Source organism: Megalobrama amblycephala, linkage group LG3 (assembly GCF_018812025.1).
Source record: "Megalobrama amblycephala isolate DHTTF-2021 linkage group LG3, ASM1881202v1, whole genome shotgun sequence".
Classification (NCBI taxonomy): Eukaryota; Metazoa; Chordata; class Actinopteri; order Cypriniformes; family Xenocyprididae; genus Megalobrama; species Megalobrama amblycephala.
Genome location: NC_063046.1, coordinates 16,839,235 through 16,857,873, shown reverse-complemented (window position 1 = coordinate 16,857,873; position 18,639 = coordinate 16,839,235). Strand labels below are relative to the sequence as shown.

Here is an 18,639-nt window from a genome sequence, read left to right as displayed (position 1 = left end):
TATATATATATATATATATATATATATATATACACACACACACACACACACACACACACATATATATATATATATATATATATATATATATATATATATATATATATATATATAATCTGAAGTTAAACCTGCCTCCTGGTAGGTTTAATTTAAGCCTCAATTTAGTCCTGGAGTAGCTCTAGTCTTTAGTCTTCCTCCAGGAAATCAGTTTATTAAACTCTGGACTAGACTAAGTCTAGGACTATTTTAAACCATGACAGAGAAAGCAGATTTCTGTTATCCTGGTTTAAAGGGCCATTTTATTCTAGGATAGGCTTAATCTCTGTCCGGGAAACCTGCCCCTAAAAGTGCTAAATAAAATAATCTAAAAAACAAAACTGTAATTGTAATTTATCACCTAACCCAGACAATTTGCTGTTGCGCTGGCTGTTCAGAGTTTGGAACAGCATACTAACATACTATTCTTACTATTTCAGCCATATAAAGATGTTGGCTGCGTCCAAAATCCCATACTCTCTTGAGTAGGTACTTATTTTGAATCAGTACTTACTTTGCAAGCGCTAAAAAGTAAGCTTTATAGAGTATGAATGTATGTAGTATGAATGAAATCTGGACATTGGCTACCATGTTGTCATTTTCATGTGACTGGCAGTGTCAGTTGCCATTCACAAACCCTTTACTATGGCCTCATGGGATAGTAAAGTGTCCATTGTATGGGATGGTACTCATATGGTAACTAACCGGTTACTTTTTGCCTACTCTTTTATGAGTACTGTAAATTCAGACATGCTTCTTTTGTCACATGCTGTTTTTCACCTACTATATAGTAGGGAAGTATGCGATTTTGGACACAGTTGCTGAATTAGCTACTAGTATACTCCATTTACTACTTTTACAATATCTTTCTATGACAGAAATTGTAGTATGCTAGTGTGTGGTTCCATATGCTGCTCCAGTCAGGATAAGCCAGTACAAGGGAGGTGTCTCCCTCTAGTGGCTGAGCAGTTCATACGTACGAGCAAGGTCATACTTATTAGGTCTACGCCTAGATACTATACAGGGAGTGCAGAATTATTAGGCAAGTTGATTTTCTGATCATATTTTTTTCCCAAGCACATTTTACCAATTCCAATCCACATCAATCTTAATAACTACTATTAATATTGTTTTTAATCATTTATAAGTGATATATAATTGTTCATGAAGGCTGGAAATGAAAAATGCCTTATATTCAGGTGTGCAGAATTATTAGGCAAGTTTTCTTTTACAGGCAAAATGAGCCAAAAAAGAGATTTAACTCAGACTGAAAAGTCAAAAATTATTAAATACTCATGAGAAGGACGCAATACTAATGCAATACTAGAAATTGCAAAGTTAAAGCATGACCAAGGGACAGCAAAATGCTCATTAGGTCAGTGGGGTCAGACAAAAACAGGTGGAAAAGAAAAGACACGTTAACTGCAAAATAATTAAGAATTATGTGTGAAACCATCAGGAACCCTTTAGTCTCCAGCGCCACCATTTTCCAGAACTGCAACCTACCTGGAGTCTCCAGAAGTGCAAGGTCTCAGGATCTCAGAGACTTAGGTTAGCTAAAGAATCCTAAAAAATGACCTGCACTTGATAAGAATCATAAGCTGAAGTGTTATAAAATACATGAAGACTGGGTTTTTATAGGCCTTATAAACCGACAGCTTGAGAGTGACTCCTGAAGGACCAGCACCACATCCTCTTGTACCACTGTTTGAAGAATTTATCTTCCAGAATCTGGCAGTAAGTTTTGGAAGATCATTTTTAGTCCATCTCTGCAAGACAGACATTTCAGGATAAGAGATGGACTAAAAGTGAACTCAAACACCTTACTGCCAGATTCTGGATAAATTCTTCAAACAGTGGTACAAGAGGATGTGGTGCTGGTCCATCAGGAGTCATTCTCAAGCTGTCTGTCTATAAGCCCTATTAAAACCCAGTCTTCATGTATTTCACAACACTTCAGCTTGTGATTCTTATCAAGTGCAGGTCATTTTTTAGGATTCTTTAGCTAACCTAAGTCTCTGAGATCCTAACACCTTGCACTTCTGGAGACTCCAGGTAGGTTGCAGCTCTGGAAAATGGTGGCGCTGGAGACTAAAGGGTTCCTGATGGTTTCACACTTAATTCTTCACCTTAATTCTTAATTATTTTGCAGTTAACATGTGTATTTTCTTTTCCACCTGCTTTTGTCTGACCCCGCTGACCCAATGAGCATTTTGCTGTCCCTTGGTCATGCTTTAACTTTGCAATTTCTAGTATTGCATTAGTATTGCGTCCTTCTCATGAGTATTTAATAATTTTTGACTTTTCAGTCTGAGTTAAATCTCTTTTTTGGCTCATTTTGCCTGTAAAAGAAAACTTGCCTAATAATTCTGCACACCTGAATATAAGGCATTTTTCATTTCCAGCCTTCATGAACAATTATATATCACTTATAAATGATTAAAAACAATATTAATAGTAGTTATTAAGATTGATGTGGATTGGAATTGGTAAAATGTGCTTGGGAAAAAAAATATGATCAGAAAATCAACTTGCCTAATAATTCTGCACTCCCTGTAGAGCTAATGCACACTAAGCTCTCTTCTGTCCATTACTATTGTATTTGAAAGGATAGGAAAGGTAGAAAATAATCTGATATCAACAGTTTAATTTTTGTGTTAACCTCAAAAAGATTTACAGAAGTCCTTGTGTGGCTTTTAATTTAATTTTATATAATGTAATTGTATGAGTGTAAATGTATGTTTCATTTTATTCGTTATGGTTTTAAAATAGTAAATAATAAAACCCCTGTAGTAGCTTCAGTGTACCAAGCTGTTTTGTATCTTTTTATATGAGTAGCTTCACTGTAGTCTAACTGCTTTGAATTATGAATATTTTAATAGTTTTCCAAACACTGAGGACAAAACTAGTGATGTGTATCAAAATTGTGTTGCTTTAGCTTATGTTTGTCTGGATGTGAAAATGTGAATTAAAGTTGACAATCGTATTTCTCAGAAATAACCACATTTCATATTTAAATAGTATTAAAACTTGAATTAAGTCCAAGCAGAAACATTACACTTGAAGTTTTTTTTTTTTTGCAAGTCAGTTTTTTTTGCAGTTGTTTTTTGCAAGTCAAAAATTTGTAGCTCAGGGTTATTTTTTCACAACTTCTCATGTTTCAGCTCAAAGGAAAAAGGGGTCGGTCTGACTTTGCTCTTTCATATAAAAATGTTGTATCAGACAGAATATAATCACATGAAAATAAAGCAAGGGATATGTGTACTTTACATTTTAACACTAACATTTGTTAGTGTGACAATGGAAATACATGCTCTGGCTGTTCTTCATGTAACATAAAATAACCGCTACTATTTTTAAGAATTAAAATAAAATACAATTTATACAATTATTTATATGTTTTGAATAAAATTGAATATTGCAGTAATGCATATATCAACCATAATATTTATGTTCAATAACGTTACAACAATCAATCAGTAAAATTTCAAACATCTGTTAAATTACGACTTTGGCAGAATTTGTTAAAAAAAAAAAAGATGCCTCTTGAATAGTATTGAAAGCCATACATTCTTAGTTATGTTGTTCTTAATACAGATTATAGATAATTAAAAGGAAATGACACAATAACGCCCCAAATATTCACAAAAATAAACTATAATGTAATAGTTTTAGAATTAAACTTATTTTAATGTTTTTTTTAATGAGCGATGAAGAGGAGATGACTAATAGTAATGTTGGGAATGTGTGTCCTGTAATCCTGCTCCGGTGCTGAAGATGTTTTAGCATATATCCTATTATCCACATGAGTGATCCTGATGTCTGATTTGGACGGAACTCCAGGATCAGATAAAGGACGACTGAAGCTTGTTTGCTTTGCATGCGACTTTCACACCATCCAGAGGAACTCAACTAGATAATTGGCCACAAAGCCCACTGAGTCACTGGCTCTCTTTCCCTGACACAGGCATGCTAAGACATCACTAACTATCACTCGCAAAACAACCAGTCAGGCGGAACGACTGCTCATCTCTCTGCAGTAAAGTTGAGTCCATGTGCCCTTTTATCTATGTACTACTTAAATTTGCCAAATAAAATAAATGTTCTGCAGCAATTTTGATTTCATTTTTTAGACTTTTTTATTTTTTTATTTTTTTTTATTTTATATATTTATTATAGCTCTTCAAAAATTCCCTGTATATATAAACCTGCTATAGGCAATCCACAGTTTTCTAAGAAAGAGTATTTTTCAAAGAATATACTGGAACTTGAAACTGGGTTTGATGTCTAGGAATTATTCCCCTTGGTTCACTGACAAGGCCTAAACCTAGTCCTAGACTAAAATGCATGTTTGAGCTGTTTTAACTGAAAGCAACTTGCACTGACATATCTTAAAATATGTCAGTGCCATTGTTTTGTCTCAAGATGCACACCAGTAATGATTTTCTCTAAGTCATGTTTATAAAAGCTACTTAAATGTCATAATTTAACTAAGGCTTAATCCTGGCTTAATCTAAGGCCTGTCTGTGAAACTGGACCTTAGAAACTAAAACATCTATTAACTTTGACTTTTCTAAACATTTATTAACTGTGAAGTTTAAGTTCAGTTTAGTGTTATAATAAACCAATGCACCATGATCTGTCTATGAAGCAAGAGTGATGAGCGTGATTTCATTTGTTGGACAGCTGTCTGGCCTCCTCCCAGAAGAGCGTTTGAATGTCGGTGTCCCCTTCAGCCTATTTTGTACCAGACATAAGCGTTATATATTTCTTATGTCTCTGACATCCATTACACATGATTGCAAGTGATAGGTTCTTAGTTGCATTGAAGGATGATTAAGCTTTTTACTTGTTTTAACTCGTCTTATAGGCAGAGGCCGCACAGTGAGTTTGTATTCCCTGGAATGCTACAAACCTGCATTCTCACACCAACTTGAGGCACATATGTACAATGACACACACACACCCTAATACATCGTATGTGCGTGGGGTAATTTAACGTGATGTTAACTGCTTGGAGAAAACCGTGCATGTTACTGCATGCACCTGTTACAGGAACAGTACACCCCCCAATTTTTTTTTTTTTTTTTTTTTTAAATCCCGTCATTTCACATTTTCAAAAAAATATCTCAGCAGGTTTGAAATGACTTGAAGGGGAGTAAATGATGACAGAATTTTAATTTTTCAGTAAACTCTGCATTTAAGGGCCTAATAAAAATATGTTCTATGAATGTTTTGCTAATATTCCCATTAAGTTATGAAAATGTCTTTCTCGGTTATGTGAATGTTAGAGAAACATCAAGGGAATGTTTTCTCTATTTTATTCTTTTGCAAGTATTATAGAAATGTTACTTTTTCATGTTCTATGAAGCATCTGAAAAAGTAGTAACATTAGACTAACATCCAACTAAAATGAATAATGTATAAAAAACATTTTTGTGCTAATGTTTAATGACAACTTTATAAAAGACCAAATAATCTTGAAGGAATGTAGTTACTGGAAGAGCATTTGTACAACTTTGAAAAAGAACAAGGTCTTGCACAAGAACCTTGCCAAACTGTTAAGCAAAGTTAATGAGAACGTTCCCTGTCGGCTGGGTATATCAAATGACTGAATGGAGAAAGTGTTTAAAATGACTTGATTAAACTCTAAAACTCAGCAAAAACTTTAAATTGTTCTCCTCTTTGGTTTTTCAAACCAACTCTATATCATTGTACAGTCCTATTTCTTCATGGAGCATTAAGTGATGCTGAGTGATTTTGGCAGGTGAAAGCCCATAAAAACAACAGCAGGAAGTGTTCTGTCTCTTGTCTGGAAAGGGTGTGTTGCAGCCAGGGAAGCAGAAGAAGAGGAGGAGGAGATGGGCAGACAGGTATGTGAAGACTGGAATGTTCATTTCAGTCACACCTGGGATGAACACACCTACCGAACCTGGTCTTTCCTTTTTCATTGGCTGATTCGATCATGATGGACAGCGCAACCAACAAATAAACATTCTCTTTTGGCTGCTGAAGGGGTTTGACCTATGATCCCCAATTGTGAACCAATAGCATGTCAAGGTTGACTTGCAGATAGGTGGGGTGGAGAGTAAATAAAACTCATCCGTGGGGTGTGTCCACAGTGGCATACGTAAAGACTGTGAGGCTGTAGTATACCGTGCAGATCTCCTGCCTCAAAATTATGGTTTGTGGGAGACGGACTCAGACTTATCCTGGTGGAAAGCTACTGAGAGCGACTGGAAAAATCACAGAGGTCCTCCCTAACCTGGTAATCTCAGCTGCAGCTACCTATATGGGGAGACATGTCATGAAGACTTATTTGCTGTTCTTTTGGCTGAAAGAATAAAGGTGGACAGAGCAGGTGGGAACTTGTGCCGGAGTTTTGTCTGGAAGCACCTGGAGTTCTCAGCGGGACTGTTGAGTATATGTTCAAATGGTCGCTCACATCTCCTTATCACTTTTCCAGCCCAGCTAAAGATGGTGAATCTGTTGGACGGAGAACTGATAAGGGCATGTGGCTGACACATACAGCTTTGTGTCTGCTGGGCGCTCGGGTCAGGGTGCGTTGGTGATATGTGAATGTCAATGACTGAATAACTGATAGTTGTTAATAAGTTTAACTCAGTATTACTTTTCTAACTCATATATGATTTACTTTTTTTTTTCCAGATACTGTTTAAGTAGCATAATTGACTGTCATTTCATGTCATACTTATACATATAACCATGTTTGAGTTGTGTACATCTAAATTATGGTTCCAATGAGAACTAATATTTATTAATTTATCCATAAGTTACATTTTTACTCTACTAAAACTAAGTGTATGTATGTATGTTTTAGTGTAATCTCTTGGGCTGCACATGAGTTGATGTATTTTCAGTCTTGTTTTGTATTCGGCTTTACCAAACATAGGTTCACATTTCTCAATCATATTCATCTCTATAATAATAAGTTAGCAGTAGATTAGATTCATTGATTCACTGATTATGTTTTACTTTTTTTAATACTGACCTTATTATCTTTTGATGACAATAATGCTCACAGCTTAATGAAAACAAAGTTGAAAGTATGTTTATGTAAGGAAAAAAGAATTTAAATATTCCAATTTTATTCCAAATGCAACTCATGTCATGCTACGGCTTTTACTGTATGAAATGCTCTTTACCTTTAATGTACAATTCAATGACTTTATTTCATCATTCAAACATAGGCTTTGTTGACCTACATTCATGTTATGCATAGATTTATTGTGATACATGGTATCAAATTACACAAGCATTAGCAATGAAATTTGTATTTAGAAGGTATATCAAATGTCTAAGTTATATAGCTAGGCACAATATGGCTAATAGCATTAAAATCTCATAAATTATTTAATGCTTAAATTTACACTTCATATTGCAGTTTATCTTATTGCAGAGGCACCATCCTGCACATTGAAACAGGACGAGTTTCCTACATTCTTAATCAAACAGGCTCTTTGTTCTTTATATAAAGTAAGAGGATTTAATGAAAATCTGAAAATTTGGAAAGTAAAATCTAGATAGGAAAAGGTGACACACGTTTTTTTAAATGAAGAGAGTGATTTTCAATGGACAAGATGTTGTCTCAAGCCAGGCCCACCATGGAAGCACTGAGATCCCACAGTCTGCGGGCTGCAGCGTCATCCCTACCCTGAGGAGCCGCCTCTTTGGGTGCACAATCACTGCAAAATGACCAAAAGAAAGCAATGAACCACAGCATCCTAACTGAACGACAATGCTCAGACAACACTGTGTGAATAAAAGCTTTATTAAACAGTACGCAAAAAAAGTTTGTTTTCCATTTTGACCGTATTAAAATGAAGAAGACATCCATTGTAAAACTTCAAAGCTTTTTTCTGCAAAAATCAATGTTTCAAGTTTGTCAACTTCTTCCTATAATTCGGTGTCTATGATATCTTGGGAGAGGTGACACACAGGCAACCTTGTTTTGGGTTGTAACGCTAACTTTAGAAAGGTTGTTTACACCTCTATGCATGCCTTGATGAGCAATATCGTACTAAATTGCAGAAAAAGCTACTGACCTGTAGTAAAGCCCACTGGTCTTCTGCAGACTCTCATCCACTGCACAGTAGATGGTGGTCTGTGCACCCTGCCAAGGTGTTTTGACAAAGAAAAAAAAGGGCAAGAACAAAAGCCTCTTCCACAGAGGCAGAGTGGGTAAAAAGTGTCGGCCGAGTTCAGTATGGATCACCCCAGGATGGAGAGAGTAAGTTGTCACTCCTGTACCTGAATAATATACATGGAAAGTGTTTAAAAGCAGCATGATTGAGAGTGTAACACTGTTATGTTTCACTACAATAAGAGTGAGAAAGTTTTCTTTATAGCTTACCTTTCAACCTGACAGCTAGTTCACGGGTAAACAAAACATTGGCCAGCTTGCTCTGTCGATAGCTTCTGTATGGATCATAGTCTTTCTCCAGGTTTATATCATCAAAATAAATCTTGCCTATCCAACAGAAAATAATTTGAAATGTAAAGAGTTGCATGCCTGTTTACACTTAAGGGGCCCTACTTTAATGATCTAAGCGCATGGCGCAAGTACACTAGGGTGTGTCCGAATCCACTTTTGCTAGTTTAATGATGGGAAAAATGGTTCGGTGCACCCGGTGCATGGTCTAAAAGGGTTGTCCCTATTCTCATAATGAGTAATGGTTGTGTTTTGGGCATAACATGCAATGAACCAATCGGAGTCTCATCTCCCATTCCCTATAAAAGCCAGTTGTGCTCGCGCCATGGCGTATTCGCTATTTACATGGCGGAATTTGCAAACAGAAAAACTGAACACAATGCACACAATAATAATCTTTTACATTGTAATCCTTTCATTTTTAATATATGGCATGTTTGTGTGGTGCTGCGTCCCCGTGTGTGTGTGTAATAAGCAGAGTGTACGCGCATAGTGCATATTACTAACACGCTTATTAAATAACAAAAAAAAACATATATATATATTGCACCATTGACTTTATACCAGGTTTCTGTTGGTCAATGGTGCAGTCTATTTCAGTTGCCTCAAAATAGCAACGCGCCAACAATGCCCCTGAACATAACTCGTTTTCAGACCAGCACGCCCATGGGCGCACAAAAATGGCCACAAATGCATTTGTTATTTAAACAATGTGGCGCAGGACATGAAAATGATAACTGTGTTGGGCTAAAACTAGAAAAAAACACTTGCGTCACGCCTGGCACTACATTGCGCCGGGTGTATAATAGGGCGCTAAATGTATTTTCATTGTAATACATAAAATACATTCAAATTAAAATAATAATTATTGTATGTTGGAAAATAATACCATCAACGCACACTGACCAACAATGGTAAAATACAATTACCTTACACTTTGTCAAAACTGAGCATCTTGTCAGGGATTTGGATAAGGAGTTCAATTACTGCTCACAATAATTTAGAGACAAAATGATCAAATTGAGCAAGCTTTGTTATGCTTACAGCTATGCACATAAAGACATAAATGGGATTCCACACCTTTCTCATGGGCCAAGCTAGAAACATTGACAACACGGCTGGGTGTTGATTTCTTTAACAAGTCCAGAAGTAAGTTGGTAAGCAGGAAATGGCCCAGGTGGTTCACCCCAAACTGCATCTCAAAGCCATCTTCTGTCTGCCACTGTGGGCACATCATTATCCCTGTTGGCAGGAAAAAATTAAACGAACGAAAACAAACAAATAAATAGGTTTAATTTGCAAACAGAGCAAGCCTTGTAAACTGTTGTAAAAACTACTATATTAACCATGTGCTTATGCACTACAATCTGTCTTACCAGCGTTATTAATGAGAATATCCAATCTCTCCTCAGTCTGCTCTACATCTTTGGCCAGAGCTCGGACAGACTGCAAGGAGGCCAGATCAAGCATCTTCACAACCACGTTGCCATTTCCGCTCCTCTTCCTGATCTCATCCGCTGCTTTGGTGGCTCTGCCCATGTCTCTGCAAGCCAGAATCACCCTTGCACCTGAACAATGGAGATTTATAAACAGAATGCAATGCATTTCTGCAACCATCAAGCCTTCAACAAATACAACAGTACTACAAGACTCTTATGCACTGTCTTGCTGAACACAGAGGTTTCTAACCATGCAGGTGTCATTAACCTCAGAGTAACAAACTGGCCATGTTAGTGTGGTTTCATAAGTAATAGATTATTAATAGACTTAATTGAAGGATTAGTTCACTTTCAAATTAAAATTTCATGATAATTTACTCACCCCCATGTCATCCAAGATGTCCATGTCTTTCTTTCTTCAGTCGAAAAGAAATTAAGGTTTTTGATGAAAACATTCCAGGATTTTTCTCCATATAGTGGACTTCAATGGCCTCCAAACAGTTGAAGGTCAAAATTACAGTTTCATTGTAGCTTCAAAGCGTTCTACACGATCCCAGATGAGAAATAAGGGTCTTATCTAGAGAAACCATCGCTCATTTTCTTAAAAAAATTAAATAAAAATTTTATACATTTTAACAGTAAATGCTCATCTTGAACTAGCTCTCTTTTTCTTCTTCTCTATTAGAATTCCAGCAGTGTAGACACTGCTAAGTGTAATACTGCCCTCCACAGGTCAAAGTTTGAACTAATTGTTATATACTTGCACTAGCATATTGTATATGACAATTTAAGTCAAACTTTGACCTGAGGAGGGCAGTAAATACACTTAGCAGTGTCTACACTGTCGGAATTCTAATAGAGAAGAGGAAGAAGAGAGCTAGTTCAAGATAAGCATTTATGGTTAAATAAGCATTATGGGTTTTTTTTAGAAAATGAGCGATGGTTTCACTAGATAAGATCCTTATTCCTCGTCTGGGATCGTGTAGAACACTTTGAAGCTACAATGAAACTGTAATTTTGACCTTCAACTGTTTGGAGGCCATTGAAGTCCACTATGTGGAGAAAAATCCTGGAATGTTTTCATCAAAAATCTTAATTTCTTTTCGACTGAAGAAAGAAAGACCTGAACATCTTGGATGACACGGGGGTGAGTAAATTATCAGGAAAATTTTATTTGAAAGTGAACTAATCCTTTAAACCAGTTTTATCTTCCCCCTTTGAATTTATCATCCCTTTCAAACCTATCGCATAATCCATTAAGAGGGGTACTGAATATCAATCAGTATAAATAGTAATCAAATAAAAAAGATAGAGCCTTCATCAATCATCAAACCAGCCTGTTTGTGAAATGCAGGGACATCAGCACTGTTATTAGGGTCATTGATCTGATGCTCATTTTGTGTTTGGAATTGGATTTAAAAAGTTATACATTAAACATTCAATTCAGACCAACAACCTCTACTATGATAAATATGTTATCAATTTCATTTTTGTGGAGCTTAAAAGTAAAAAGTGCCAAGGTCTAGAGATTGTAAAAATATTGGCTTTAGTAATTTTCAGTAAAAAAGCAGTGGAGCTATTTTGTTTTAAACTATAATATTTGTTTAAACTTTTGTCCTCTAAATCAAGGTCAGTTTTTTGCGAAGTCACAAAAAAAAAAATAAAAAAAACAGAGTGGACCTCTTTAGACCTTCATGACTGTGTTGTAAGGTTGTAATCGTCTTGAACACACTGAGACAATATAATGTAACAATTACAAAACACACTTGCTACTATATAGACCTAACATATGATGTCAGTTCACTAATACTTTAAAACAACATGAAAATGATCTGACCTCTCTTGGCCATGTCCACCGCAGTCTCTTTACCGATCCCAGTGTTGGCTCCCGTTATCAGGACAGTTTTGCCGTCCAAGCGCGCTTTGCTGCGGCAGACTCCACCAGCCATCCATCTCCGCAGGGCAAAGAGACCGACACCTACCGGTACAGGTGCAACATTACTCCAACATCATTTCCTCACCTCTAACCTACTCTCATTACGTCGGTACCTCTGATAAGCACAGGCAAAGGTTATCCAAAACACATGCAAGAGGCTTACAGATATATCAATAAGATAATATAGCCTATATAAAATCTTAATGTACTGTTTATTTCATTATATTAAATATAACAGATTTCCCACATCTTTCAATCAATAAAATCCCATATTTACCTTTTACATAACTTGCAAAAACCAGCCATTCATGATTTTAATCATTTGACATATGTTGCACGCACAAGTTGTGCGCCGAGCTTCTGCAAAAACATTCACAATCTATTTATGAAATCCCTTTTTAAATTTTTAAAAGTGCCTCATATTTACATATGTTTTGTTGCCGAGGGAACCCTGATTATTCTGGGAGGCCATTATTTTATCGAACCAGTTGGAAACATGCAAACTATGATTTAACTTTTGCCTACCCGTGACCAGGACAGCTGTGACGCCTGTTGGGTGCTCTTCCACAAACTCTTTCGCTGCCTTTGTGTATTCCTGCATCATCACACCTGGTAGATTCACCTTCAACTACGACATCCGCAGTCCAGCTCCTTGAGCAGCGCAAGTGTCTGCAGACATACAGATCACCGCCCCCAAACTACACAGTAAACACAGTGGACTCACGTGCTACAGTCTCGAATTTCAAAACAAGAGTCCAACAATAGTTTCGTAATAAATTTGAAATAATTAGTGGTGCTGGCGTACAGTCTGATTTAAGCCTGGAGGACGATAAAACGACGAAAAAATACACTTCGATGAATATGGGTGCTCAAAGTAAATCAAAGTAAACATTTCCCCTTTTTTTCTCACACAGGATAAATGGGCCTTTATACATGAAAATATATAACTTTATTAATTTTAAATGAATCATATTTGCAGGTCCTTGTGTTACGTCCTAAGACGTATCTTATTTGTGATTGTTCTACTATATGTGCCCTGTGATGTGTTTGTTTTCTTTTGTTTTTCTTTTTTTCATGTCTACTGCTACCTCTTTCATGGGGGTGATTGGGTTCACCTGTGATTTGCTGCCCATTCACCTCGGCTCCACTGACAAGCTGAGAGGGATGCAGATGGTAATAGAGTAGCCTACCTTAGAGATGATAGTTGCGTCCCAAATGACGCACTATACACAATGCACTTCTACACTATGTACTTGTGCACTATGCACTCATCCATGTAGTGCGTGAATTGTATAAGGTTATTTTGTCATTTAATAACGGAGTCCGATCCTTCCTTCCCCTCCACTACGTAATTAAAGCTGCGACAGTTGAGTGCACGAAGTGTCCAACATTCCACACTTCGTTTTTTCCGTTAATTTAGTGCATCATCCGGGTATTTAAATTTTCAGTGTGAACGCACTACTCGCACTATTTATACTTAAAAACGTCATAGAATAGTGCATAAGTACGCGAATTGGGACGCACCTCATGTGTTTTTGTAGGCCAACCTGGAAGTTAGTGGTGCACGGGTACCCTCGATCGAAAGCCTATGCGAAGACTTTTGGAAAATCACAAAAAATAAGCTCTGTGTTTAACAAAGGGTTATGACACTTACACGTTTTGTCTATCAAGATAATCTTTACAAGTTAACTCATTTATACATTTTGAAGCCTAAATAAAGTGGTCAGATATAAAAAGCTAACAGTAGGCTATAAACGGACTACAGCACACCATTTTCGCGGATCAACTTCACCATCACCAAGCTTCCTCAAACTTTATTTAAAAACATGCTCGCTGATTATGATCTGCGCTGTGTATGAATACTTATTCACTTTTTCATGATGCTGTCCAAATGTCCTGTTTGTCATGATGACGTCTAAAGTCCCCGCCAGAGGAAGTAGTCCCTTTTAGCAACAGCTGTTTTTAAGACACAATAAAGGTTTAAAAAAAATCAAAAGCAAGTTATAACTGGTGTGTTTTATGTCATAGATCAAAACATGAAAATATTTAGAGGCTTTGCTAACCACAGACCTTATTTCAGGCGATTTAGCAAAAACCCATTCAAAAAACCCACAGACTTTAGGGCAATGGAACTGGAAGTCCTAGAATGCTAACTCGCTTCTGGGTTTTGCCCCCTATGGTTTTGCCTACAAAAACACGTCATCCCTGAGGTACTCTGTTTGCCATGTTTTTTTTTTTTTGGTGTGTTTTTTGTTTGTTTTGGCGTGCGCGCTCCCCAGATAACTTTGTGTTCTGTTGGTGCCACATGTTACCTGTTGGTCCTACTGTGAATTTAGTTGAAGATTTGTTCAGAATTTAAGAGTTTTGTAAGGAAACCTGTGCCATTTTTGTTTAAAACTGCTTTTCTATTGGTTATCTGTGTAGTCAGAGAGATAGAGAAGTTCATCAGTAATTTTATTTTTATGTATAAATGCGTTATGGTTAAAACTGAGTTAGTCAGAGTTAAACTTTTTTGTTGCGTTGACCTTTGTTCCCTTCTGAAGCTTGTTTCCTTTTTATTTTATTTTTTATTTATTTTGATTCAATAAACATCTGTTTAAGTTCATTTGTTCTGGATGTGTTTCTGGGGCTGGAGACAAGTTCCTCTGCTCTCTCTCCAAAATTTGTTACTGCTATGCCTATTACACCTCGACTAAAAGAGGGCTAACATGTAACACTTCACATAATGTTTGAAAACCTCTGTCTTAGTAAATACTGAAAACTGACCAGCCAGTTCCAACATAGTGGCCCAGGGATTTGGTCAGTGCACTTACATTTTCTTTATAAGGTCACTGTAATTTTCAGAGTAGTTTTTGTGTGTTAATTCACATTTATTTGTATAGCGATTTTTCACAATACATGTCGTTACCAAGCAGCTTTACAGAAAATGCATGTCAACGTTTCATTTCAGAGTAATCTGTTATCAGAGGTAACTATACCAATTTGTCATTTCAGAAATTTACAAATCACGCAATTAGCTAACAATGTATTAATTTAAGCAATGTATTAACTTAAGGCAAAAACAATGAGCTGTATTGTAATTAGTGTGTATTTAATGAGAACTTTCTACTCAGGCGAGGAGCTGAAACAAGGATGAACACATTTTGTGTACATAACCTTGAGATACATGCCAAAGTTTAAGGCTCCAGACTATTTTTTATTCCTAGCCAATGAAAAAATAACTATTAGAAAGGTCAACATTTGAAAGGCTGTGTGGAAAATCAAACATTTGGAAATAATTTAGATCATATTACTCTCAAGCATTATGCAAATCTGTTGTTGATTGCTATACAGCATTAAACAGTGACAAAAAATATGAATACAAATATTTATTATTTATTAAATGTTTAAAAAATTATTTTAAAACGTCTACTTTGTAAAGTAGGCTAATTTATGTTAAAAGATATAGCCTAGTTTTTGTTAAATTGCTTATATATATATATATATATATATATATATATATATATATATATATATATATATATATATATAGTATTTCCTACAGTTCCTGACTTTACTCCCTATAGATAGTAGTTAAAAGTTTTCATGCTCTGATAGCTCTAAGTGTACACCAACTAGTTTATGTGTTGGAAACAGTTTTGTTTGTCTAAAGTAATAGGATATTACTTTATATGAGGTAAGAACTATATTATTGCTTTCTTTACTACCACCCACCTTCTGTATAGAGCTACAGTCAGGAACTTAGAATTGAAAATAAGAGCCCAAATAAGGACCAGTAGGCTATATATTATTTTGCCAAAATGCAGATTATTAGTAAATATCTACTTAATTATACAACACGCTACTTAATTATTTCGCATGATTGCATTATAATTTTTCTTTATTTTTTAATAATAATGAAAAAGGGTGTTCCCTCTGGACAAATTACCGACTTGTAATATCTGAAATAATCGCACTTTTTTTTATTTTGAAAAATAAAACGTCAAATAACCCGGAAGTTTACCGTCCTCTTGCCACGTCAGTGAAGCGTCGCTTCAAGCTGTCAGAGCATTCAGCAAACCAGCTAGAATTCAATGGAGGAGGCTTTCTGTGTATTGTAAAGAAGAAGTTAAGTTTTTTTTTCCAATTAACTTAAACATCATGAGACACCCTTGTCTTTTACTTTTGGCTGTGTACATAGCCTTTATAAATGCCACCGAATTAACTTTTGAATTGCCCGACAACGAGAAACAATGCTTTTACGAAGACCTAGAGCAAGGAGTCAAGTTTGATATAGACTTTCAGGTAATTTATTTCTTTTTTTTTTTTTGCAATGTTGTTGTTTTTTTATTTATCTTTTGCTAGTCCAGGATTGGTGATTATTTTCCACAAACACTTATTACCGTGATTCTGAGGCTTCAGAAAATGTTAAACATTATTCAACACTGTTAAACACTGTTTAACAACTGAAGATACGATGTATTCCATAGTCCCAGATTCCAGTATTAATACTTTACTTTTTTTTCCAGGTTATTGCTGGAGGAAACTATGATGTTGACTGTTTTGTGACAGATCCATTGAATAACATGCTGTATCAGGAACGAAAAAAACAATATGACAGCTTTTCCCATACAACAACAATGAAGGGAGTGTACAAGGTCTGCTTCAGCAACGAGTTCTCCACCTTCTCTCACAAAACTGTTTACCTGGACTTCCGATCTGGAGAGGATGACAGATTATTGCCTGACATGAACAGAGCGACAGCTCTCACACAGGTGAAACGCAAGCACCATGCACTCACATACAGCATGCACTCTGCATATATGCATTTGATATGAACCTCTGAATAAATCATGCAGATGGAGTCGGCCTGCTTGTCTATCCATGAGATCCTGAAAGTGGTTTCAGACTCTCAGACCTGGTATCGTCTTCGAGAGGCTCAGGACCGACTCAGGGCTGAAGATCTGAATGAGCGTGTGCACATTTGGTCCATTGGGGAGACCATCATCCTGTTTGTGGTCTGTATTGGCCAGGTGCTTATGCTTAAGAGTTTCTTCAATGAGAAGAAAGCCAGTGTTGCCACCAGCACATAGACCTAGATCTCTAGTTTGCTGTCTTCTCTCCTTTAATATAATGAGCTGATTCATTAGTCTGGTCCCCTTAAAACAAGCAGTCTTGATTGCTGCCTACAACCAATAAAAAATTACCTCTGTCAAACAAAATGCCTTAATTACAGAGTAATGTAGTAAAAGCTGCACACAAAACTGTTTACCTGGACTTCCGATCTTTCATTATATTGTGTTAAATATTCAAATTGGCCTCCATGTGCATTGCTCACTGTTGCAGTAATGAAAATTGACCTGCTGAACCTTTTATTATGCCACATCTGACCAGTGTTGATTGTTTTGTTCAAAATGTATTTTATCTACTTGAAGTGTGCCTTTGTCAACTTCAAATGCATATGTCTTTACATACTTTATATAGAAAACAAAGAATAGTTTGGTAGTTTTTGTATGGTAATAATGACAATATGATAATGAATGATTATGTTGCTGTGTTGAACCTCTGTTTTTCTATTTAGCAAAGCCCTTGTTTGTTTATCCCACATTCAAAACGGAAAAATCCATGCAGGTGATTTATTTATATGTATAGATATATCTGGCAAAATCTGAAATGCTTATTAAAATTCATACTTTTTAACCCTTAAAGGGGTCATGAAGTGAGAAATAAATATTTCTTCAGTCTTTTTTTTTTTGTTAGAGGTCATTGTACTATAAAAATATCCTATAAGTTTCAGAACTCAAAACTTCCTTGTTAGTCCAAAAACAACTTTTATTGCAACCAAGCTTTTGATTTAGTCAGATTATGCCGTAATAGTACGATTAGAGACCGTCTCTGCAGAATCAGATCAACGCATACTTTGTCATCGCATCTTTGCCCCACCCACTGGCGCATTAGTGAAATATAGAGAAGAGAGATACAGGATCACTGGATTAAAAATAACATTACCCTCTGAAGGATCCTAGGAAATCCTAGGAGATTCTAGGAAAGTGGTTATTCATTTTCAACCATGTGAATGCATTGTATTTGTTTGTTCAGTACATTTCACTGTGGATTCTTTGGTAAATCGGTTGCAATTTCGGCGCAGGCTTTGCAAACAGACTTTTACTGTAAGATATGGATCTGACGGTAATGCCACAACATGCAAGTAACCGTGTTAATTCTAATGCTTGATCTTTGATTTCTGATATGTAATGATGCATGTAAAGTCAGACGGTCTTTGTCTCAAAATTGTTTATTAATGTTTATGTCAGTAAATCAAGCCAACGACTAACCTGCCAACTTCACGTTGTTCCTCTTAGTAGCATGAGAAAAAATAAGTTATTTAAATTGTGATTAAACTATACCTCCCTTTATAATTGCTGGTGCTTATCTGTAACCGAGTTCAACTCTCACCAAAACTCGCGTTATAATCGATGATGCTGTCTACACTGCACAATGAATCTCTTATTTACATCGTGTTTGCACTGTTAGTTATGATGAAAGCCTTCATGAGTGCAGAAATCGAGTTGCAAAGACAAGATCACTGCGTTCATGTGTTCAACAGATGCTCTTCGCTGCAACCTTACATGTTACAGGAGAGTGAGGAGACTATCTAAATATAATGCTATAATCAACACTTTCCATGATAAATGAATCTCGTGTAATAGTATTTCATATGCAAAGATGTTAGCCAATCATAGCTCTGGGTGTTTACACTGAAGTCTCACAGCAGACATGCCCTTTCCAACAGAGCG

At 36.1% G+C, this 18,639-nt stretch overlaps 2 protein-coding genes across 2 annotated transcripts; one reads left to right on the top strand and one right to left on the bottom strand.

Moving 5' to 3' along the window:
• Positions 1–7,210: 7,210 nt before the first annotated feature.
• si:ch211-107o10.3 (uncharacterized protein LOC407663 homolog) lies at positions 7,211–12,563 on the bottom strand. Its single transcript, XM_048184302.1, has 7 exons — positions 12,389–12,563; positions 11,765–11,905; positions 9,865–10,056; positions 9,569–9,730; positions 8,411–8,527; positions 8,103–8,307; positions 7,211–7,742 (listed from the first exon to the last, which is right to left on the bottom strand). Exons 1-7 carry the CDS (start codon positions 12,465–12,467, stop codon positions 7,646–7,648), a joined length of 993 nt encoding a protein of 330 aa, XP_048040259.1. The 5' UTR covers positions 12,468–12,563; the 3' UTR covers positions 7,211–7,645.
• Positions 12,564–15,859: 3,296 nt separating this feature from the next.
• tmed3 (transmembrane p24 trafficking protein 3) lies at positions 15,860–17,573 on the top strand. The gene is made up of 3 exons (XM_048184303.1): positions 15,860–16,147; positions 16,372–16,617; positions 16,702–17,573. The coding sequence occupies exons 1-3, from the start codon at positions 16,004–16,006 to the stop codon at positions 16,933–16,935; spliced, it is 624 nt and encodes a 207-aa protein (XP_048040260.1). The 5' UTR covers positions 15,860–16,003; the 3' UTR covers positions 16,936–17,573.
• The last annotated feature ends 1,066 nt before the right edge of the window (positions 17,574–18,639 follow it).